At 38.6% G+C, this 24,662-nt stretch overlaps 1 protein-coding gene across 11 annotated transcripts in view; it reads right to left on the reverse strand.

The window, feature by feature from the left end:
* Positions 1–24,662, reverse strand: part of WDPCP (WD repeat containing planar cell polarity effector) — a 783,785-nt gene that overhangs the window by 268,595 nt on the left and 490,528 nt on the right. Inside the window, exon 13 of one of the 11 annotated variants that reach the window (XM_021672876.2) lies at positions 19,335–20,121. The exons of the other annotated variants lie outside the window; for them this stretch is intronic. Coding sequence (XP_021528551.1) covers positions 20,049–20,121 — 73 coding nt within the window. The 3' untranslated portion in view covers positions 19,335–20,048. Of the gene's footprint in view, positions 1–19,334; positions 20,122–24,662 lie in introns of those variants that run through there. 11 annotated transcript variants of the gene reach the window in all.

Consider the following 24,662-nt stretch of genomic DNA (forward strand, 5'->3'; position numbering starts at 1 on the left):
CGACATCAGGTGGGTATCCTTTAGAGACAAAGATAGCAGAAGAAGAAACTGGCAGCAACCCTTACTGTTCTGCAGCAACTGCAGGTGATCCCCAGGCAAGCAAGGCCTGGAGTGGACCTCAGCAGTCCTACAGCAGAGGGGCCTGATTGGTAGAAGAAAAATTATGAAACAGAAAATAACTTAATCATGAACAAACTGGACGTCCACTCAGAGACCCAATCTGAAAGTCAACTACTACAAAGACGACAGGTGGATAAATACACAAAGATGGGAAGAAACCAGTGCAAAAGTATGAAAACACCCGAAACCGGAACACCTCTCCTCCTACAAGGGATCACAACTCCTCACCAGCAAGGGAACAAGGATGGATGGAGAAAGAATTTGATGAAATGACAGAATCAGGCTTCAAAAGGTGGGTAATAAGAAACTTCCGTGAGCTAAAAGAACATGTTCTAACCCAATGCAAAGAAACTAAGAACCTTGAAAAAAGATTTGATGAAATGCTAACGAGAATGGACAACTTAGAGAGGAATATAAGTGAATTGATGGAGCTGAAAAACACAACACGAGAACGTCGCGAAGCATACACAAGTTTCAGCAGCCGAATTGACCAAGCAGAAGAAAGGATATCAGAGGTCGAAGATCAACTCAATGAAATAAAACGAGAAGGCAAGATTAGAGAAAACAGGGTAAAAAGGAATGAACAAAGTCAACAAGAAATATGGGACTATGTGAAAAGACCTAATCTACATTTGATAGGTGTACCTGAATGTGACGGAGAGAATGAATCCAAGCTGGGAAATACTCTTCAGGATATTCCAGAAAAATGTCCCCAACCTACCAAGGCAGGCCAATATTCAAGTCCAGGAAATACAGAGAACACCACAAAGATATTCCCCAAGAAGAGCAACCCCAAGGTACACAATCGTCAGATTCACCAGGGTTGAAATGAAGGAGAAAATGCTAAGGGCAGCCAGAGAGAAAGGTCGGGTTACACACAAAGGGAAGCCCATCAGACTCACAGCAGATCGCTCAGCAGAAACCCTACAAGCCAGAAGAGAGTGGGGGCCGATATTCAACATCCTTAAAGAAAAGAACTTTCAAACCAGAATTTCATATCCTGCCAAATTAAGCTTCATAAGTGAAGGAAAAATAAAATCCTTTACAAACAAGCAAGTACTGAGGGATTTCATCCCCACCAGGCCTGCTTTACAAGACCTCCTGAAAGAGGCACTACACATAGAAAAGAACAACCAGTACCAGCCACTCCAAAAACATACCAAATGGTAAAGAGCATCAACACAACGAAGAAGCTGCATCACCTAACGGGCAAAACAGCCAGCTAGCATGAAAATGGCAGGATCAAATTCACACATAACAATATTAACCCTAAACATAAATGGAATAAATGCCCCAATCATAAGACATGGACTGGCAAATTGGATAAAAAGCCAAAACCCAGCGGTGTGCTGTATCCAGGAAACCCATCTCATATGCAAGGATACACAAAGGCTCAAAATAAAGGGATGGAGGAAGATTTACCAAGCAAATGGAGAGCAAAAAAAAGCAGGAGTTGCAATTCTAATCTCAGATAAAATAGACTTTAAACCAACAAAGATCAAAGAGACAAAGAAGGACATTACATAATGGTAAAAGGATGAATGCAACAAGAAGAGCTAATGATCCTAAATATATATGCACCTAATACAGGAGCACCCAGATACATAAGGCAAGTTCTTAATGACTTACAGAGACTTAGATTCCCACAGAATAATAGTGGGAGACTTCAACACACCTTTGTCAATATTAGACAGATCAATGAGACAGAAAATTAACAAGGATATCCAGGACTTCAACTCAGACCTGGACCAAGCAAACCTAATAGACATTTACAGAACTCTCCACCCCAAATCCACAGAATATACATTTTTCTCAGCACCACACCACACCTACTTTAAAATTGACCACATAATTGGAAGTAAATCACTCCTCAGCAAATGCAAAAGAACGGAAACTATAACAAACAGTCTCTCAGACCACAGTGCAATCAAGTTAGAACTCAGAATTCAGAAACCAACCCAGAACTGCACAGCTTCATGGAAACTGAACAACTTTCTCTTGAATGTTGACTGGATAAACAATGAAATGAAGACAGAAATAAAGATGTTCTTCGAAACCAACAAGAACGAAGACACCACATACCAGAATCTCTGGGATGCATTTAAAGCAGTCTCTAGAGGAAAATATATAGCAGTAAGTGCCCACACGAGAAGAAAGGAGAGATCTAAAATTGACATCCTATCATCAAAATTGAAAGAACGAGAGGAGCAAGATCAAAAAAACTGAAAAGCTAGCAGAAGACAAGAAATAACTTAGATCACAGTAGAACTGAAGGAGATAGAGACACGAAAAACCCTTCAAATAATCAATAAATCCAGGAGCTGGTTTTTAGAAAAGATCAACAAAATAGACCACTAGCCAGATTAATAAAAAAGAAAAGAGAAAATAACCAAATACATGCAATTAAAAAATGATAACGGGGATATCACCACAGATTCCACAGAAATTCAAACCATCATCAGAGATTATTACAAACAACACTATGCACATAAACTAGAAAACCTGGAAGAAATGGATAAATTCTCGGACACTTGCCTCCTCCTAGCCTAAACCAGGAAGAAGTCGAAACCCTGAATAGACCAATAACAAGGTCTGAAGTCGAGGCTGCAATTAAGAACCTACTACCCAAAAACCCAGGTCCAGATGGGTTCACAGCAGAATTCTACCAGACATACAAGGAGGAGCTGGTCCCATTCCTTCTGAAACTATTCCAAATAATCCAAAAAGAGGGAATCCTTCCCAAATCATTTTATGAGATCAACATCATCCTAATACCAAAACCCGGCAGAGACTCAACAAAAAAAGAAAAGTACAGGCCAATATCCATGATGAACATAGATGCAAAAATCTTCAATAAAGTACTGGCAAGCCAATTGCAACAGCACATCAAAAAGCTTATCCACCATGATCAAGTACGATTCATCCCGGGGATGCAAGGCTGGTTCAACATACGCAAGTCTATAAATGTAATTCACCACATAAACAGAACCAAAGACAAAAACCACATGATTCTCTCAATTGATGCAGAGAAGGCCTTCAACAAAATTCAACAGCCCTTTATGCTAAAAACTCTCAATAAACTAGGTATCGACGGAAAGTATTTCAAAATACTAAAAGCTATTTATGACAAACCAACAACCAATATACTGAATGGGCAAAAACTGGAAGCATTCTCTTTGAAATCTGGCACTAGACAAGGATGCCCTCTCTCACCACTCCTCTTCAATATAGTACTGGAAGTTCTAGCCAGAGCAATCAGGCAAGAAAAAGAAATAAAGGGTATTCAATTAGGAAAGGAGGAAGTCAAATTGTCTCTATTTGCAGACGACATGATTGTATATCTAGAAGACCCCATCGTCTCAGCCCAAAATCTCCTGAAACTGATAAGCAACTTCAGCAAAGTCTCAGGATACAAAATCAATGTGCAAAATTCACAAGCATTCCTATACACCAATAACAGACTTGAAGAGAGCCACATCAAGAACGAACTGCCATTCACAATTGCTACAAAGAGAATAAAATACCTAGGAATACAACTAACAAGGAACGTAAAGGACCTCTTCAAGGAGAACTACAAACCACTGCTCAACGAAATAAGAGAGGACACAAACAGATGGAGAAACATTCCCTGTTCATGGTTAGGAAGAATCAATATCGTGAAAATGGCCATACTGCCCAAAGTAATTTACAGATTCAATGCTATCCCCATCAAGTTACCAATGACCTTCTTCACAGAACTGGAAAAAACCACCTTATATTTCATATGGAACCAAAAAAGAGCCTGCATTGCCAAGTCAATTCTAAGCAAAAAGAACAAAGCGGGAGGCATCACACTACCGGACATCAAACTCTACTACAAGGCTACAGTAATCAAAACAGCATGGTACTGGTACCAAAACAGAGATATAGACCAATGGAACAGAACAGAGGCATCAGAGGCGACACAACATATCTACAACCACCTGATCTTTGACAAACCTGAAAAAAACAAGCAATGGGGAAAGGATTCCCTGTTCAATAAGTGGTGTTGGGAAAACGGGCTAGCCATATGCAGAAAGCAGAAACTCGACCCCTTCCTGACACCTTACACTAAAATTAACTCCAGATGGATTAAAGAGTTAAACATAAGACCTAACACCGTAAAAACCATAGAAGAAAATCTAGGCAAAACCATTCAGGACATAGGCGTTGGCAAGGATTTTATGATCAAAACACCAAAAGCATTGGCAACAAAAGCCAAAATAGACAAATGGGACCTGATCAAACTCCACAGCTTCTGCATGGCGAAAGAAACAGTCAATAGAGTGAATCGGCAACCAACAGAATGGGAGAAAATTTTTGCAGCCTACCCATCTGACAAAGGGCTGATATGCAGAATTTACAACGAACTAAATCAGATTTACAAGAAAAAAACAAACAAGCCCATTCAAAAGTGGGCGAGGGATATGAACAGATACTTTACAAAAGAAGACATATATGAGGCCAACAAACATATGAAAACATGCTCATCATCACTGGTCATTAGAGAAATAAAAATCAAAACTACATTCAGATTGCATCTCACGCCAGTTAGAATGGCGATCATTAAAAAATTTGGAGACAACCGATGCTGGAGAGAATGTGGAGAAATAGGAACACTTTTACACTGTTGGTGGGAGTGTAAATTAGTTCAACTATTGTGGAAGACAGTGTGGCGATTCCTCAAGGACCTAGAAATAGAAATTCCATTTGACCTAGCAATCTCATTACTGGGTATATATCCAAAGGATTATAAATCATGCTACTATAAGGACACATGCACGCGAATGTTCATTGCAGCCCAGTTTACAATAGCAAAGACCTGGAATCAACCCAAATGCCCATCCATGATAGACTGGACAGGGAAAATGTGGTATATATACACCATGGAATATTATGCAGCCATCAAAAACGATGAGTTCCCATCCTTTGTAGGGACATGGATGAACCTGGAAACCATCATCCTCAGCAAACTGACACAAGAACACAAAATCAAACACCACATGTTCTCATTCATAAGTGAGTGTTGAACAATCAGAACACATGGACACAGGGAGGGGAGCACTATACACTGGGGTCTGTTGGGGAGAAATAGGGGAGGGACAGTGGGGGGTCGGTAGCTGGGGAGAGATAGCATGGGGAGAATGCCACATATAGGTGAAGGGGAGTAAGGCAGCAAATCACACTGCCACATATGCACCTATGCAACAATCTTGCATGTTCTTCACATGTACCCCAAAACCTGTAATGCAATAAAAAAAAAAAAGAGAGAAACAGAAAAGACTATTCCCTATGCTACTTTTGGATAAGCTATATAAAAAAAGATTCCAGTTTTCAAGGTTTTTAATTCACTCACTGAAAAGGAAAAGAATATCTAGAACAATAGTTATTACTATTGTATCTATAATATTAAAATGGACTAGAGTATTCTGGAATGTATGATTAAAAAAAAGAAGTACTTGGTTCTTTATTGCAAATTTTAACTGTTTTTGTCTGTATAGGGTATAAATTTCAAAAGTAAAAGAATTCAGATCTTAAATGCATAGAAGTGTAACTTTATTATTCTACGTCATAAAGTGCTAAAATTTATTTTCTAATTTTATTTTATTTAAAACCCATCCACAATTTCCCTCTATTCTAAGCTGTATCAAATTAACCACTAGACATGACCAGTTTGTAACTCTAGACTATTTCCTTCTATATGAATTCTTTTCAAAGATAAATTATTTCTGATTAAATTATAATATAGGAAAATTAAAGGTTTACTAGGATTTCTAATTAATCAATTAATAATGAATGGTAGTCAGAATCCTCTGGAGAAAAAAAAACCCAAGTTGGTTTCTTTTCTTTTTAGCCCCCATATAAAAAAAGGTATATAAACCTACAATAAAGTGACGTATGTGAAATTGAAGTCGTTTGGCTTAGGAAGAGTCTTATTTTCATAGTACCTACCTGTACCCCCTGGTTTCTTAAAGCACTGCCCATCTCTGCTGAATAAGAAAAAAGCAGGATTATTCCAATTTGATTGCAGGCTCTCCCAGATCACATTCAGGGAATAGGCTAGATCCCACCCCTTCTTTTCCAAAAGACTGAAATGGAAGAATTCATGGGGTATAGGATTTCTTCTCCTTAACACTGTATGCTTCTCTTTTGCACATACCCTCCTCTCTCTAACAGCTATATCTGAGCCAACCCATTGTCAGTCACTGGAAGTATGGGTTTAAGGCTTACACTGTGAGCTACTGTCCATTTGATCTGAGGTCTAAGCCCTTTCTTTGCAGAGCACAGTATAGTGTATGTTGAAAGAGGAAGCACTGTAACAGAATGGCTATAACTCTGCCTTCTTGTTCCATTTGGGCCCTAAATTATACTCCTGTTATGTGTAGAGATGATGTAAAACTTTGGATGTCTACTGGCAATTTGTAAGCATTTCTGTGGCAGAGCAAGGCAAAGTATAATCTTCTATGATGCTCTGTTTACCTAGTAAATGCAAATAGCCAGTTTATACACTTTTTAGACCTTTCCTCCCTCCCTTGCTTTCTAGCCTAAAAATTGGTTAAATAAAATATTTTTAAACAATGAAAATTGCTAAATTGTCTCTATTTAATTTTATTATTTTAAATTTCAACTTTTATTTTATTATTATTATTATTGTTTTTGAGACAGAGGTTCACTTTGTTGCCCAGGCTGGAGTGCAATGGGTTGATCTTGACTCACTGCAACCTCCAACACCTAGGTTCAAGTGATTCTTGTGCCTCAGCCTCCCAAGTAGCTGGGATTACAGCCAAGTGTCACCACACCTGGTTAATTTTTGTATTTTTAATACAGACGGGGTTTCACCATGTTGGCCAGGCTTGTCTTGAACTCCTGGCTTCAAGTGATCCATACGCCTTGGCCTCCCAAAGTGCTGGGATTCCAGGTGTGAGCCACTGCATTCAGCTCAATTTTTATTTTAGATAAAAGAGGCACATGAGCAGGTTTGCTACATGGGAACATTATGTGATGCTAAGGTTTGGGGTATGGATCCTGTCACCCATGTAGTGAACCTAATACCTGATACCCAGTTTTTCAACCAATCTAGTAGTCTACAGTGTCTATTGTTCCCCTATTTATGTCCATGTGTGCTCAATGTTTAGCTCTCATTTATAAATAAGAATATGTGACACTTGGGTTTTGATCCTGTGTTAATTCACTTAGGATTATGGCTGTCAGCTGCATCCACGTTGCTGCAAAGGACTTGATTTCTTTTTTTATGGATGCATAGCATTGCATAGTATATATGTACCACATTTTCTTTATCCAGTCCACCATTGATGGGCACATGAGTTGATACCATGTCATTGCTATTGTGAATAGTGCAGAGATGAACATAGGAGAGCATGTGTCTTTTTGGCAGAATGATTTTTATTCCTTTAGGTATATACCCAGTAATGGAATTGCTAGGTTGAAGGGTGACTCTATTTTCAGTTCTTTCAGAAGTTTCCAGATTGCTTTCCACAGTGGCTCGACTAGTTTACATTCCCACCAACAGTATATAAGCATAACCTTTTATCTGCAGCCTCACCAGCATCTGTTGTTTTCTGACTTTTTAATAATCGCCATTCTGATTGGTGTGAGATGGTATCATACTATAGTTCTGATTTGCATTTCTCTAATGATTAGTGATGCTGAGAATTTTTTCATGTTTGTTGGCTGCTTGTATGTCTTCTTTTGAGAAGTGTCTGTTCATGTTCTTTGGCCAGTTTTTAATGGGTTGTTTTTTCTTGTTAATTTGTCTAATTTTCTTATAGATTCTGGGTATTAGACCTCTGTTGGATGCATAGCCTGTGAATATCTTCTCCATTCTGTAGATTGTCTGTTTACTCTGTTGATAGTTTATTTTGCTGTGCAGAAGCTCTTTAGTTTAATCAGGACCCACTTGTCTACTTTTGTTTTTTGAAAAGTTGAAAATGTTTTTAAGAAGTGTTGAGTTTCAATACTTTCGTACACTTCCTATTTTTTACCTAAAAGGAAAGAATAATTTCCGCTCCCCAAAAATTTATGGGATTACAGTGATAAATTAATGTATGACAATAACTATGCTTCAGAAATCAATGTGAAACCATTTTTCAATGTTTAGTGTTGATACTCTTTGTTATAACTTAGTAGTATGACAAAACATAAAGTGATCGGATATTTAACTTAATCATGGGATATTCATTCAGGGAATCATAGGAGTTGTACTTGAAAAGATAACAGCTAGAAGCCTGAAAACAGTTCAATGTTCTTAATTCAATCTGGGTTCAAAAGCAAAGAGGAGAGGAACGTGGAGCCAGTGTCTCCTACAGTGAAAAGGCAGCTGTTGAGCATATGATCTTAGTGTCAGACACCTTCCCTGGCCTCCATTAAGGCTAGGAACATACATAAAGGAATGACACATTCTCCAGCTTGAAGGTGAACGCTCTGTGCCTTGGATGCTTGTATTCATTTTTCACAAATAAGGTGAATCTGACATAAATTTACTGACTCCTGCTATGTCCTATTGGTGTGTAATGATGATTGTGATAATAAAAAAACTGGTAAGGTAGCAGCCCTTTCTAATGAAAATCAGTAAAGTCCTTTTATAAAAAAATATGGTTGTGTACTTACATTGGGACTAATTAAGGAAACAACTTGACCCATGGGAGACAAAGAAAAGCAAGACAGCACGACGGCCCACCCAGGAGCAACACAGAACCAGGAGAACCTCCCACTCCAGGGAAGCAGTGAATGAATGTGTAACCCCAGGGAACCACGATTCTCCTACAGATCTTTGCAACCCTCGGGTCAAGAGATCTCTTTTTGAACCCGTTTCACCAGGGCCATCAGTCTGACAGAGCTACCTGGAGTCTCCATAGAACAGTTGCTCATGCATGCAAAGAGACCCTGGAACCTTAGATACTCGGGCTTTCTGGCAAAAGTAGCTGCACCTCCAGCAAAGTGGGAGGTTAGACATCCGTACATACCCCTAGGACAGAGGGTGAATCCAGGGGCCTGAGCAACAACGGTCTGCAGATCCTATTTCCACAGCATTTGACAAGATAAGACTCACTGGCTGGGAATTCTGGCCAGCCACTGGTAGCACCATTGCACCTCCCTGAGAAAGAGCTCCTGGTGGGAGGGGCAGGCCACAATCTTGGCTGTTAAGGTGCCTTAGCTACTTCAGTCTTCAGGTTTTAGAGTCTGAGCTGACCAGGGGCAGAAGGGATCACCAGCACAGCACAGCTGCTTTACAAAATGTGGCCAGGCTGCTTTTTAAAGCAGTTTTCCAATCCTGTTACGCCTCTGGGTAGGACCTCCCAACTGGGGTCTCTGTCCACCTCCTACATATGTCTTTGGGCTGGCAACAGACCCGTATATCCCTGAGATGAAGCTCCCAGAGGGAAAGGCAAGCTGCCATCTTTGTCGTTTCACAGTCCTCCCTGGTGATACCTCCATGTGCTGGAAAATCGAAAGTGACAAGGGACTGGAGCAGGCCCTCAGGATACTGCAGCAGCCCTATGGAAAAGTGGCCAGACTGTTTTGCGGGTGCCCATTCCCATATCTCCCCACTGGGCAGGTCCTCCAGGCCTGGGTCTCCAACCATCCTCTGCCAGAGTTATTGAGCCAGTAGCAACTCAGCAACTCCCTAAACAGAGCCTCCAGGGGCAAATGAAAGCCTCTCTGCCACTGCCTCTACAGTGGAACCACCCTTGCCACCCTCAAACTAACAAAGGGGCAAAGACCCTAAGTGCCTCATCCATACCGCTTAAAAGCTGCAGTTGACCCAAGAAGAGGAGGCCAGTCCGTCTCCCACGAATCCCACACATCCCCCACTGCTTTTCACCACACAAGGAACCCCTGGCTTGGGTCCACAGCACAGACTTTCCCTCCTGATTGCACTGAGTGATTGCTGACTTGCAGTTTTCTGGGGCGGAGCCTCCAGGAGACAAGCAAACAACACTTGGCCATAACCACTACTAAGGTCCCTTCCTCTGCTGCCTCCAAGTTGGGGAAGGAAGATAAACACTGAGATCTCTCTACAACTTAAGTGGGCACCCCAGGAGTGCCAAGTCACTATCTATAGCCAGCACTTAAGGGGGAGAAGAACCTACACATTCAGAGCATTGAGAGGGAAAATAGCTGCAACCATGAGGAAACATAGGGGAGTCACACTCATTGAGTAAGAGCATACCAACTGACCAATAAACCTAAGTCCCACCAGTTGGATCATACCCCAAAGCTTCAACACCAAATACACACTCTCTCTCTCTCTCACACACACACACCACACACACACACACACACACACACACACATATAAAACCTAACAGGTCTGCCAGAGCTGAATAACACAATACAAGAATTTCACAATGCAATCACAAGTATTAACAGAAGAATAAACCAAGCTTAGGAAAGAATCTCAGAACTTGAAGACCAGTTATCTGAAATGACAGTCAGACAAAAATTTAAAAAAAGAATAAAAAGGAATGAACAAAACCCTGGAGAAGTACGGGATTATGTAGAGGTCAAATATATTCTGACATCCCTGAAAGGGATGCGGAGAAAGCAAACAATGTGAAAAACATATTTCAGGATATCATGCATGAAAACTTCCCCATACTTGCTAGAGGGGAGTCATACTCAGGAAATACAGAGAACGCCTAGAGGATCCACAGAAAAACAACATCCACAAAACATAATCATCAGATTTTCCAAGGTCAAAATGAAGGAAAGAATGTCAAAGGCAGCTAAAGAGAAAGGGCAGATCATCTACAAAGCAAATCCCATCAAGCTAAGAGTAGAACTCTCAGCTAAAACCCTATAGGCCGTGAGAGATTGGACACCTATATTCAACGTTCTTAAAGAAAAAATCTTCAACCAAGAATTTCATATTGAGCCAAACTAAGCTTCCAAAGTGAAGGAGAAATAAAAATCTTTTCAGATAGGCAAATGTTGAGGTAGTTCATTACCACCAGATCTGCCTCACAAGAGATCTTCAAAGGAACATTAAATATAGAAAGGAAAGACTGTTACCAGCTAATACAAAAACACACTGAACACACAGACCAGTGTCACTATCAAGCAACCACACAAACAAGCCAACATAATTACCAGCTAACACAACAGTACAATGACAGGATCAAAACCACACATATCAGCCAGGCATGGTGGCTCATGCCTGTAATCCTAGCACTTTGGGAGGCTGAAGTGGGTGGATCGCTTGAGGTCAGGAGTTCAAGACCAGCCAGGCCAACCTGGTGAGACCCCGTTTCTACTAAAAGACAAAAATTAGCTGGGCCTGGTGGCAAGCGCCTGTAATCCCAGCTTCTTGGGAGGCTGAGTAAGGAGAATTGCTTGAACCGAGGAGGTGGAGGTAGCAGTGAGCTGAGATTGTGCCACTGCACTCCAGCCTGGGTGACAGAGTGAGACTCCATCTCAAAAAAACAAACAACCCCCCCACATATATCAATACTAACCTTGAATGTAATCAGGCTAAATGCTCCACTTAAAAGGCACAGTGTGGCAAGCTGGATAAAAAAGCAAGACCCTATGGTATGCTGTCTTCAAGAGACCCAACTCACAAGAAATAACACTCATAGGATCAAAATAAAGGGATGGAGGAAAATCTACCAAACATATAGAAAACAGAAAAGCAGGGTTACAATTCTAATTTCAGACAAAACAGATTTCAAACCAACAGTGATCAAAAAAGACAAATAAGGACATAACATAATGGCAAAGGGTTCAATTCCACAAGAAGACCTAACTATCCTAAATATATATACCCCCAACACAAGAGCTTTCAGATTCATAAAGCAAGTTCTTAGATACCTACAAAGAGAAAAACACTCCAACACAATAATAGTGGGACACTTTAACACTCCACTATCAGTATCAGACAGATCATCAAGGCAGAAAATTAGCAAACATATTCAGGACCTAAACTCAGCATTGGTCCAAATAGATGTGACAGACCTTTAAAGAACTCTCCACCCAAAAGCAACAGAATATACATTCTTCTCATTGCCATGTGGCACATATTCTAAAATCGATCACATAATTGGACATAATCCTCAAAAAATGTAAGAGAACTGAAAGCATACCAAACACACTCTTGGACCACAGCATAATAAAAATAGAGGTCAAGATTATGAATATTGCTCAAAACCATGCAATTACATGGAAATTAAAAAACATGCTCCTGAATGACTTTTGAATAAATAATGAAATTAAGGCAGAAATCCAGAAGTTCTTTGAAAATAATCAGAACAAAGATACAATATACCAGTATCTTGCATAGCTAAGGCAGTATTAAGAGGGAATTTCATAGCACTAAATGCCTACATTGAAAGGCAACACTAAGCAAACAGAACAAAGCTGGAGACATCATGTTATCCAACTTCAAAGTATACTACAGGGCTACAGCAACTAAAACAGCATGGTACTGGTACAAAAACAGGCACATAGACCAATGAAACAGAATAGAGAGCCCAGAAATAAGGCTGCACATCCGCAACTATCTGATCTTCAACAAAGGACAAATACACACAATAGGGAAAAGAGTCTCTATTCAATAAATGGTGTTGGGATAACTGGCTAGCCATATGCAGAAGATAGAAGCTAGAGGTCTTCTTTACACCATACAAAAATCAACTCAAGATGGATTGAAGACTTAAATGTAAAACTCAAAACTATAAAAACCCTGGAAGACAACCTAGGCAGTACCATTCTAGACATAGCAACGGGCAAAGATTTCATGACAAAGACACCAAAAGCAACTGCAACAAAAGCAAAAATTGGCAAGTAGGATCTAATTAAACTTAAGAGCTTCTGCACAGCAAAAGAAACCATCAACAGAGTAAAATCACAACCTACAGAATGGGAGAAACTATTTGCAAACTATGAATCTGACAAAGGTCTAATATCCAGCATCTATAAGGAATTTAAATTTACAAGAGAAAAACAACCCCATTAAAAAGTGAGCAAAGGACATGAACAGACACTCCTCAAAAGAAGACATACATGAGACCAAGAAGCATTTTTTTAAAAAAACTTAGTATCACTGATTAGAGAAATGCATATCAAAAGCACAATGAGATACTATCTTACACCAGTCAGAATGGCCATTATTAAAAAGTCAAAACATAACAGATGCTGGCAAAGTTGCATAGAAAAGAGAATGCTTATCCACTGTGGGTGGGAGTATAAGTTAGTTCAACCACTGCAGAAAGCAGTTTGGCAATTCTTCCAAGAGCTAAAAGCAGAACTACCATTTGACCCAGCAATCTTATTACTGGGTATATATCCAGAGGAATATAAATCATTCTACCATAAAGACATATGCATGCAAATGTTCACTGCAGCACTATGCACAGCAGCAAAGACATGGAATCAATCTAAATGCCCATCAGTGACAGACTGTATTAAAAAAAAATGTGGTACATATACACCATGGAATACTATGAAGGCATAAAAAAGAACAAGATCATGTCTTTTGCAGTGACATGGATGGAGTTGGAGGCTATTAGCAAACTAACATAGTAAAGAAAATCAAATACTTCATGTTCTCACCTATAAGTGGGAGCTAAATGATACAAACATATGAACTAGGGTCTGCTTGAAGGTGGAGGTAGGAAGAAGGAGAGGAGCAGAAAAGATAATTATTGGACACCAGGCTTAATACCTGGGTAATGAAATGATCTGTACAACAACCCTCATGACACGTGTTTATGTATGTAACAAACCTTCGCATGTATCCCTGTTACAGGTGTTAGCGACCAGGCTGGACTAAAATAAAAGTATTTTTAAAAAGAAAAAAAAATTATGGTTGTATTTGCCTTCACATAATATTTCAGTCCTGATACTTTTCAGTTACTTTTTTTTTTTTTTTTTTTTTTGAGAGGGAGTTCCGCTCTTGTTATCAAGGCTGGAGTGCAATGGCGCGATTTCGGCTCACCGCAACCTCCGCCTGCTGGGTTCAGGCAATTCTCCTGCCTCAGTCTCCCGAGTAGCTGGGACTACAGGCGTGCGCCACCATGCCCAGCTAATTTTTGTATTTTTAGTACAGATGGGGTTTCACCATGTTGACCAGGATGGTCTCGATCTCTTGACCTCGCGATCCACCCGTCTCCGCCTCCCAAAGTGCTGGGATTATAGGCGTGAGCCACCGCGCCCGGCCCCAGCTACTTTTTTAAAAGTTCCACTCAAAGCTTTTATTTATAGAACACCTTACAGATATAAAAATGTTTTCTAGTAATTGTCTTATTGGATATAACACTCCAGAAATACAAGAGATTCAGATGACTTGATTTCCCAATATACAGATAAATAGCCTGTCAAAGATCTCTTACTCTTTGGTAGAGATAGGATCTTGCTCTGTCACCCAAGTCCCAGTGCTGGTGCAGTCACAGCTCACTGCAGCCTAATACTGAAGCGACCCACCCACCTCAGCCTCCTGAGGAGCTGGTACTATAGGTGTGTACCATCACATCTGGTTAATTATTTAATTTTTTTTAGAGATAGGGTCTCACTTTCTTGTCTCAGTTGGTCTTGAACTAGTTGCTTCAAAGAATTCTCCTGCCTTGGCCTTCCAAAGTTCTGGGATTACAGGTGTGAGCCACCAGGCTGGCCTCCAATGCTCTTTTAACTCCACCACTAACCATCAGCATAGATGCAATTAAAGGGAAGTCAAATTATTTTTCACTATCACAAGTTATAACTCATTTTTTAAATCCCCAAAATTTCTATACAGACTACCCAGTCTCATTGCCCATGAGTACCATAAATACTCTCTAAAACACTTTCTAAAAATAATTCTTAGTCCCTGACAAAAGCCCTTGTTCCTAGGATGCTTGACATATTTCATTTTCTTCCCTGGAGTCACTCTACCTTATCCTCTTTCTTAATTCTATCTATACCTATCTCTTCTCCACTTCCTTGCACTCTCTCTTTCCTTCTCTTCCTTCCTCTTTTCACTTTCCCTCATTCCCTTCCCTTCTTTTTCCTTCTCCCTCCCTTTTATGTTCATATCTCAAAACTACTTTGCCAATATACGAATCTTACCATAATCTAATCACAATATTCTGGTTCCTACATCTACATTTAAACATCTATGATGTCATCAAATTGTCTTGCAATATTTCTCTCATGCTTAAGACATGCAACCTTGCATTTCCAAAGAAAAATCCATAAACTTTTCTAGAAGCATATGTTCATACAATTCAATTAGAAAATAGGCAATGGTCATGAAGAGATATTTCACTAGAAAGCATAAAGATAGAACACAAGTACATGAAAAGATGTTCAATATCATTAGCCATCAGGAAAATGCAAACGAAAACCCCAATAAAATATCACTACACATATTATAATAGCTAAAGTAAAAAATAATGGCAATGCTAGGAGAAACCAGATCTCTCACACATGGTGGGAATGCAACATGACACAGACATTCTGGAAAACAGTATGGCAGTTTCCTGTAGAACTAAACATACACGGCCTAGTACCAGACTTAGCAATCACCTTCTTAGGCATTTATTCCAGAGAAATGAAATCACATCCGTACAAAAACCTGTACATAAATGTTCATAGAAGATTTGTAATAGCCCCAAACTGGCAACAACCAAAATACACCCTTTGACAACTGAATTCCATGATTTTTAAAAATTGTACTTTATAAAATATAATTTCTTAGGAGAGTCAGACTAGCAGCTTTATATATATATATATATATATATGTTAAAAAGTAGTATCTATTAAAACATTTCTAAGAATATTTTTTCTTCCAAAAAGTACAAACTAAATCAAACTTTAGCTTTGAATTAGACTTTAGGCTGAATGGAAGTCTGTGTCTTGTTATAACCTCAGTTATAAAATGGTTATGCAGAGAAACTTAAGCACCAATATTGTACAGATAGTCTCAACTGGTACGTTTCTCTATCTGAGAAAAGCTAATCAACAGGACTGCTTTTGCTCCCTTCCACGAACCCTTGTTGGCCTTTATTTAATTCTCTAGATTCTTTCAGTTTTCCCAACATGAAAAAATTCTTAAACTGCTACCATACCTTACGGCAAACATAGTTTTAACAGAGATCTCTTAGACATCTGTATCCAGAGAGTAATCTCCATTATTCTTTCTTACCAAGGAAAACCTTTATATTTTACTAACCCCTCACTACTTAGCTGCGTCTCAGTAGTCAGTGTTTGTCTCTGAATAAAGGCACGTGGTGCATTCTCTGCAAATTGCTTTCAGCTAAAAACAGATGTTAATTTAAAACTATAGATAACATCCCATGGCACCTGTTGTTTCACACTTGTATTGCTCAAGCCCCAGTGTGCCAAATCACATCTTTTATTTCAGTAATTTTCTGCAGCTTTTCTTCCATTCCAGCTGTAGGTCTTTTACTGTGACGATCACTTGAATTTAACAGAAAAGCCATGTTTTACTGAGCAAAACTATCAGGATGACTACACAGAGTCACTGCAAGCAGCTCTAAGTCACGGCTCTGATTTAAGAATGAAATAAGTTCTAATGATAAATGTCAATTATCTGGATGCAGTGTCTGAATAATTTTAACTATGAGAACAGGAATTTAGGAAATTAGCTAAATGTATGTCCATCTTCCAGCTGTGCTGCAGATCTTAGTAAATGTTTTCATCACAAGACACGAGGGAGGAAAGGAGAAGGACCAGGTCAGAATTCACAGTGACCTTAATCACCTAGTACATGTCATCATAAAAGATTAAAGTTCTTTAAAAGCAACTGTAAGTGAGTCACTGAAAATAAAATTGATAAGATGGGAAGGGACTAGATGAGAATATTCCGAAACATTTACAGAATGGATCATACAAAGTAATCAAGACTAAACAGTATAATATTGTGGTCAAAGTCGCTGAGATAATACATGTATAAATTGGAATATTCTGATACTGATCACTGGCCACTAATCCTAAATTACAACAAGCATGGGGTTACAGACTCAATAGCTACAACAAAGTAGATTTTGAACTCTATTCTCCACTCTTAGCATAGTGCAAGGCATATAGCAAACAAATGTTTATTGAGTTAATGAATAATGTTTGTAAAAACTAAAGAAAAATTTATAGAAGATTATGAGAAAAGCAAAAATTAAGTGGGAACATGAAAATAAAGCCAATTAAATCTAGTAGTTCCCACTAAACTATGGACATGTGTCACCATTTAGGGTAGAAAACTCTATCTAGTTAATTTTATGTTGGTAGCACATGACCTGCTCCAAGCACTAGCCTGATTCTTTCATTTGTTTTTGTTGTTGTTGTTTTTCCACGTTTTTTTCCCCAAACAGGGCAAGTGAGAGGGTGAAATGAGAGAGCAGCAGTGAGGACAAGGCTGACAAAGGTTAACACTGTGCTTCTCAGAGGGAGAGGGGTGAGGCATCCAAGCTCCAAGATTCACAGTATCTCAGGGCATGGAAGCTTCACCTAAAAATTTTGGGTTGGGGAAGAAGGTTTTAAGCTTTTCCTTTATTTCCTACTTTTTAAGATTGATATATCATAGTTGCATCTATTTTGGAGGTAACATGTGATATTCTGACACCTGTGTACAATGTATAAGGATCAAATTAGAGTAACTGGGATATCCATCACCTTAAACATTTATCTTTTCTTTGTATTGGGAATGGTATACTTCTCTTCTAGCTATTAAGTATTTTGAAACATACAAGTTACTGTTGACTGTAATTTCCTTACTGTACTATTGAATAACATAACTTATTTTTTCCATCTATTTTTTGCAACCCAATTTTTTCCTCTTTAATGAGGTATTGTTACATGCATATCCTGGTAAAATCAGTAGAATTCCTTTTTTTTTTTTTTTGGTCAGAGGTGTGTGTGTGTGTGTGTGTGTGTGTGTGTGTGTGTAAAAAGGAAGGGGAGTGAGGGGAGGAGAGACGGGGTGGGTGAGAGAGAGAGAGAGAGAACCTGGAAATAGAAAGTAAAACAACATTCTGCTCAGAGTGACCAGAAAATTTGTTATTCTTATCTGGGTCTTTGGTGGTGTTCATTAATACTGTAGTTGCCAAGACTATAAATAATACCCAGTACTGCCAGGAGAACAAATTATGCTAATAATACTGGTTTGCTTAGCTCTGCTTGTCCCTGGTAGTCTGAGTGAGTCAGATGTATGAAATCTCTGAGGTGTTTCCATATATTTGAAAAATGAGCTGGCTCCTTGAGAAATTAGTTTATTTACTTTACATGAATACACAACTTTTTGCTTCTATAAATTAAATCAATTTTTTCTTTTTTTTTTTTTTTTTTTTTGAGACGGAGTTTCGCTCTTGTTACCCAGGCTGGAGCGCAATGGCGCGATCTCGGCTCACTGCAATCTCCGCCTCCTGGGTTCAGGCAATTCTCCTGCCTCAGCCTCCTGAGTAGCTGGGATTACAGGCACGCGCCACCGTGCCCAGCTAATTTTTTGTATTAGTAGAGACGGGGTTTCACCATGTTGACCAGGATGGTCTCGATCTCTTGACCTCGTGATCCACCCGCCTCGGCCTCCCAAAGTGCTGGGATTACAGGCTTGAGCCACCGCGCCCGGCCAATTTTTTCTTTTTTTAAGAGATGGGATCTTGTTCTGTCGCCCAGGCTGGAATGCAGTGATGCAATCATAGCTCACTGTAGCCTCAAACTCCTAGGCTCAACTGATCTTCCTACTTCGGCCTCCTAAATAGCTAGAACTACAGGTGTGAACCATCATATCCTGCTAAAAATCAGTTTTCTTAACAACTATGATAGAATGTTTTATTTACAAACTAGGTTACTCGTAGGCATACTTTCTGCTTCAGTTTCCTTATAACATAAAGTCCTTAAGATTATAGTTCAGGTACAATTTTAGTACTATTATTTATTTGTAACTAAAAAACTTAAAAATTTTGAAAATAAGAAAATACAAAAAACAACATAATTACCACTGTTCACACCTGGGTATGTATGCTTCCACTTATTTAGTGAGATGTTTTTTAATATGGACAAAATAATCACTCTTGTTTTTGTAAAATGTATCTGTGTTTATAAAGAATTCAAACAATATAAGAAGCACAAAGATGGAAATATGTATCACTTCCACATTGCAATACCCAAAAATTAACGTGGTTCACATTAGACATGCATCACCCTCCATATCGTGTATGAGTATATAACAAATAGATGGAGGGATATGAAGGGATTTTTCTATGTTAATAGGTTTATGTTATACATACTATTGTTAATAAAGAGTATCATAGTTGGGCACGGTGGCTCACACCTAGTAATATCAACACTTTGGAAGGCTGAGTCAGGCAGAATGCTTGAACCCAGGAGTTTGAGATGAGCCTGGGCGACATGGTGAATCCCCATCTCTGCAAAATGTTTGAAAATTAGCCAAGTGTGGTGGTGTGCACCTATAGTCCCAGCTACTTGGGAGGCTAAGGTAGAAGGATTGATTGAGCCTGGGATATTGAGGCTGTAATGAGTCATGAATAGGTCACTGCACTCTAAATTGAGCAACAGAAACCCTGTCTCTAAAAAAAAAAAAGAAAGAAAGACAATAAAGAATATTAATTTTACTTAAAAAAGAAAAGCAAAATTTTGTAGGAATTATTAACCTTCAAATACTTGTTTCCTGATCCTATCTTATTTTCTAAAAGTTCCAAGTTAGGAAATCATGAAGAATATTGTTCTTTTAACTACTTACATGACTTTTAAACAGTATTCATGGACTTTTTGTTTTGAAAGTGAAGACTGATATTTTCTCCATCTCTCTTTCCTCCAAATTCCAATTTTTATCATATAGTTGTATTTTTACATTAACCAAGATAATACCCAATTTTTGCCAGGCACTAGTCCCAGCTGCTCCGGAGGCTGAGTGAGGAGGATTGTTTGAGGCCAGGAGTTCAAGGCAGACATGCACTATGATCATGCCTGTGAATAGCAACTGCACTCCACTTCCAGCAACACAGCAAGTCCCTGTCGTAAAAACAAAATACTCAGTATCTTTTCTAATCATAGTATCTATGATTGTTTAGCATTAGTTACTCATAAGTGGATTGTTAACCACCATAATTCTTTTTTTCATTCAGATTCTCCATTTCTGAGAAGCCTTCTATTTACATTCATTGTTAAGCAGTTTTTTTTTCCACAAAGGATTCACATATGCTATTATTCTCTGAAGACTTACATGATTGAGAGTATTTGCCTGTTTCTTCTAAATGTGACAAAAATTTTAACTGGGTATAATATTCTTGGGTCACACTTCTAGATTCTTTTCTCATTTCAGAGACTTTTTATTGCCTTATGTATTTGAGTACATCTTCTAGTCCTATTAATGTTGAATCATCTGTCTTCTATATCAAATACATATTTCTAATTGCTTTAATCTCTTTGTCTTTCATGTGCATTCATACACACAAATACAATGTTTATTGCAGCATTGTTTATAGTAGCAAAACACTGGAAATTATTCATATCTATATATAGCAGGATGGTTGAATAAATTATGGTAGTCCATCCTAAATAATGTGTGATGTAGATCTATGTTCATTAACATAAATAGAAGGCCATAATATTTATTTCTTGAAAAAAAATCAAGTGTTACTTCTGTAATTAGAAAGCTATTTTTGCTTTAGAAAAAACATAGCTGAGTGTTCCAAAGAACTATAGTGGCTGGGCAGTCTATCAATCAGGAAAACTTGAATTAATGGGAGGGTGTTAGTTTTAAACAACTTTTATTTATAAAATCTACGAACCAAAAGACAAACACATGTCCTTGCATAGTAATAACCACATGTGATCAGAGTGTTCACTAAAGATTTCACAAAAGTAATGTCTTTTCTTCAACTACTTCAACACTGTTGAGGTCCATAAACAATGTGATCTTTGTGGAAAGCTAGTATTTGTTGCCTCCCTATAATTTAGACAGATGACCCTCAGTTTCCAGGTAGTGACAAAACTCAAATACCTTTTGCTATAAAATGTAATGACATAGAGAATAAGGACCAGAATCTACAGCAAGCTGAATATTTTATTATTTAAACATGCATATCTATGGGAAAGGAAAAGGAAGGGGGAGAATGCAAAACAAATGAGCTGTACTTATCCTTGTCTCCTCTAGGAGACAGATGATTGAGAGCACTTACTAGAAACAGAAAAAGATTACATCATCTGTCCATAGTTTTTTGAGTTGTTAAGTTTATTTTATTTCAATTTTTTTGGAGACAGTGTCTTGTTCTGTTGCCCAGACTGGAGTATAGTGAAGTGATCTCAGCTCACTGCAGCCTCCACCTCCCAGGTTGAAGTGATTCTCCTGCCTCAGCCTCCTGAGTAGCTGGGATTACAGATGCACACCACCATACCTGGCTAATTTAGTAGAGACAGGGTGTTTCACCATGTTGGTCAGGCTGGTCTTGAACTCCTGACCTCAGGTGATCCACTCACCTCAGCCTCTCAAAGTGCTGTGATTATAGGTGTGAGCCACCACACCTGGCCTATTTTATTTTTTTAATTTTAAAAAATGCACTCAAGCAATCCTTCTGCCTCAGCCTCCTGAGTAGCTGGAACTACAGGCATATACTCGGCAAGTTCTGTTAAGTTTAAATCTGTAATAAAAGTGTCAAGGATTATTAAGGTTGTGTCTACACTGTATTAAACACAAAGGAAATACAAATATATTTCACATCCAGTGACATATTCTGAAATATTTATTGATGTTCATATTTATGTGTTGTCTTTCCTTGAGCTAAGAGCTCTGCAGATGTTATAAATCTGCCTAATAAAGTCTTGATTATATTTTCTCTGCATGTTTCTTTTCAGGCTTCTATACAGAATTTATCATAGATTATAAATTTATAAAGTATTCATGAATGTAAACAGCCAAGAATCATCATACCTCTCTTAACAGCTGCAGTTTGTACATACTATGTATGCCCTTTGCTACATAGTAATAAAAAAAAAATCTTTGATTTTGACCATGTTTGTAAAGGCTGTCCTCATCCCACAGCTTTAACACAATTGTAGCTTTGTAATAGAAGTGACTGTAGTCATCCCTACTACATACTTATTTCTGCCAGGTGCTATAATCAAATGTCCTTAAAGGCCAATTACTTAATACAGTGAATGTAAACACTGTATCTCCTTTAATCCTCCTCACCAAACTAAAGAGAGCCAAGCTTGCTGACAAGAAGCATGATGAGGTCATCAGCAGGGGACAGTCGGCTTTGACGTCAACAACTGTCTTGATCAGGAGTATGGTGGGTCTGCAGATGCAGTTCACTCACTTATAAAAGTGGTTTTTTACCCAAGTCCTCACTCAATGAATAAAAGTACCAGAGAAGACAGTGAGGCGTTACAAGGGAGAGAAAATGAGAGTAACAAACAGTTCTGAACAGACAACTCAAGCAGAATTTGGGCAGAAAACACAATTTGTATGTCCCTAATGAAAAAAATAACTATTGTCTAGGGTAAAGAAAAGTCTTAATATTGATTCATTCAATGTCACACCTAATAAGCAAACTATCCCCACTCCCTTTTTTTTTTGCTTCCTGCAACAAATTTATTTTGTTCTATATATATATGTTGTCATTCATCATTACAATCCTACTGTTCTTTTTTTAAAAAAATTTATATTATACTTTAAGCTCTGAGATACATGTGCAGAATGTGTGGGTTTGTTACATGGGTATGCATGTGCCATGGTGGTTTGCTGCACCCATCAACCTGTCATCCACATTAGGTATTTCTCCTAATGCAATCCCTCCCTTAGGCTCTACTCCGCCACAGGTCCCGGTGTGTGATGTTCCCCTTCTTGTGTCCGTATGTTCTCATTGTTCAACTCCCACTTACGAGTGAGAACATACAGTGTTTTTCTGTTGCTGTGTTAGTTTGCTGGGAATGGTTTCCATGCAAAGGACATGAACTCATCCTGTTTTATGGCTGCATAGTATTCCATGGTGTATATGTGCCACATTTTCTTTATCCAGTCTATCATTGATGGGCATTTGGGTTGGTTCCACGTCTTTGCTACTGGGAACAGTGCTGCAATAAACATACATGTGCATGTGTCTTCATAACAGAATGATTTATAATCCTTTGGGTATATACCCAGTAATGGGATTGCTGGGTCAAACGGTATTTCTGGTTCCAGATCCTAGAGGAATAGCCACACTGTCTTCCACAATGGTTGAACTAATTTACAATCCCACCAACAGTGTAAAAGCATTCCTATTTCTCCACATGCTCTCCAGCATGTTGTTTCTTGACTTTTTAATGATCACCACTCTAACTGGCATGAGATGGTATCTCATTGTGGTTTTGGTTTGCATTTCTCTAATGACCAGTGATGATGAGCTTTTTTTCACATGTTTGTTGGCTGCATAAATGTCTTCTTTTGAGAAGTGTCTGTTCATATCCTTTGCCCACTTTTTGATGGAGTTGCTTGTTTTTTTCTTGTAAATTTGTTTAAGTTTTTTGTAGATTCTGGTTATTAGCCCTTTGTCAGATGGATAGATTGCAAAAATTTTCTCCCATTTGGTAGGTTACCTGTTCACTCCAATGATAGTTTCTTTTGCTGTGCAGAAGCTCTTTAATTTGATCTCATTTGTCAATTTTGGCTTTTGTTGCCATTGCTTTTGATGTTTTAGTCATGAAGTCTTTGCCCATGCCTATGTCCTGAATGGTATTGCCTAGGTTTTCTTCTAGAGTTTTTATAATTTTAGGTCTTACATTTAAGTCTTTAATCCATCTTGCATTAATTTTTGTATAAGGTGTAAGGAAGGGGTCCAGTTTCAGCTTTCTGCACATGGCTACCCAGTTTTCCCAACACCATTTCTTAAATAGGGAATCCTTTCCCCATTGCTTGTTTTTGTCAGGTTTGTCAAAGATCAGATGGTTATAGATGTGTGACATTATTTCTGAGGCCTCTGTTCTGTTCCCTTGGTCTATATATCTGTTTTGGCACCAGTATCATGCTATTTTGGTTACTGTAGCCTTGTAGTATAGTTTGAAGTCAGGTAGCGGGATGCTTCCAGCTTTGTTCTTTTAGTTTAGGATTGTCTGGGCCCTGCAGGCTCTTTTTTGGTTCCATATGAAATTTAAAGTATTTTTCTAATTGTGTGAAGAAAGTAAATGGTAGCTTGATGGGAATAGCTTGACTCTAAAAATTACTTTGGGCAGTATGGCCATTTTCACAATATTGATTCTTCCTAACCATGAGCATGAAATGTTTTTCCATCTGTTTATGTCCTCTCTTATTTCCTTGAGCAGTGATTTGTAGTTCTCCTTGAAGAGGTCTTTCACATCCCTTGTAAGTTGTATTCCTAGGTATTTTATTCTCTTTGTAACAATTGTGAATGGGAGTTCACTCATGATTTTGCTCTCTGTTTGTCTATTATTAGTGTCTTACCTCCATCTGTACAATGAATCCAGTCTATTTCTCTCACACCAGAAAAAAAGAGTTAAGATTCTCATAGCAATGCAAATGGAACAGAGTGGGTATTAGGGTAGCCTCTTACATA

Source organism: Aotus nancymaae, unplaced genomic scaffold, assembly GCF_030222135.1.
Source record: "Aotus nancymaae isolate 86718 unplaced genomic scaffold, 86718_ANA_hifiasm-v0.15.2.pri h1tg000057l, whole genome shotgun sequence".
Classification (NCBI taxonomy): Eukaryota; Metazoa; Chordata; class Mammalia; order Primates; family Aotidae; genus Aotus; species Aotus nancymaae.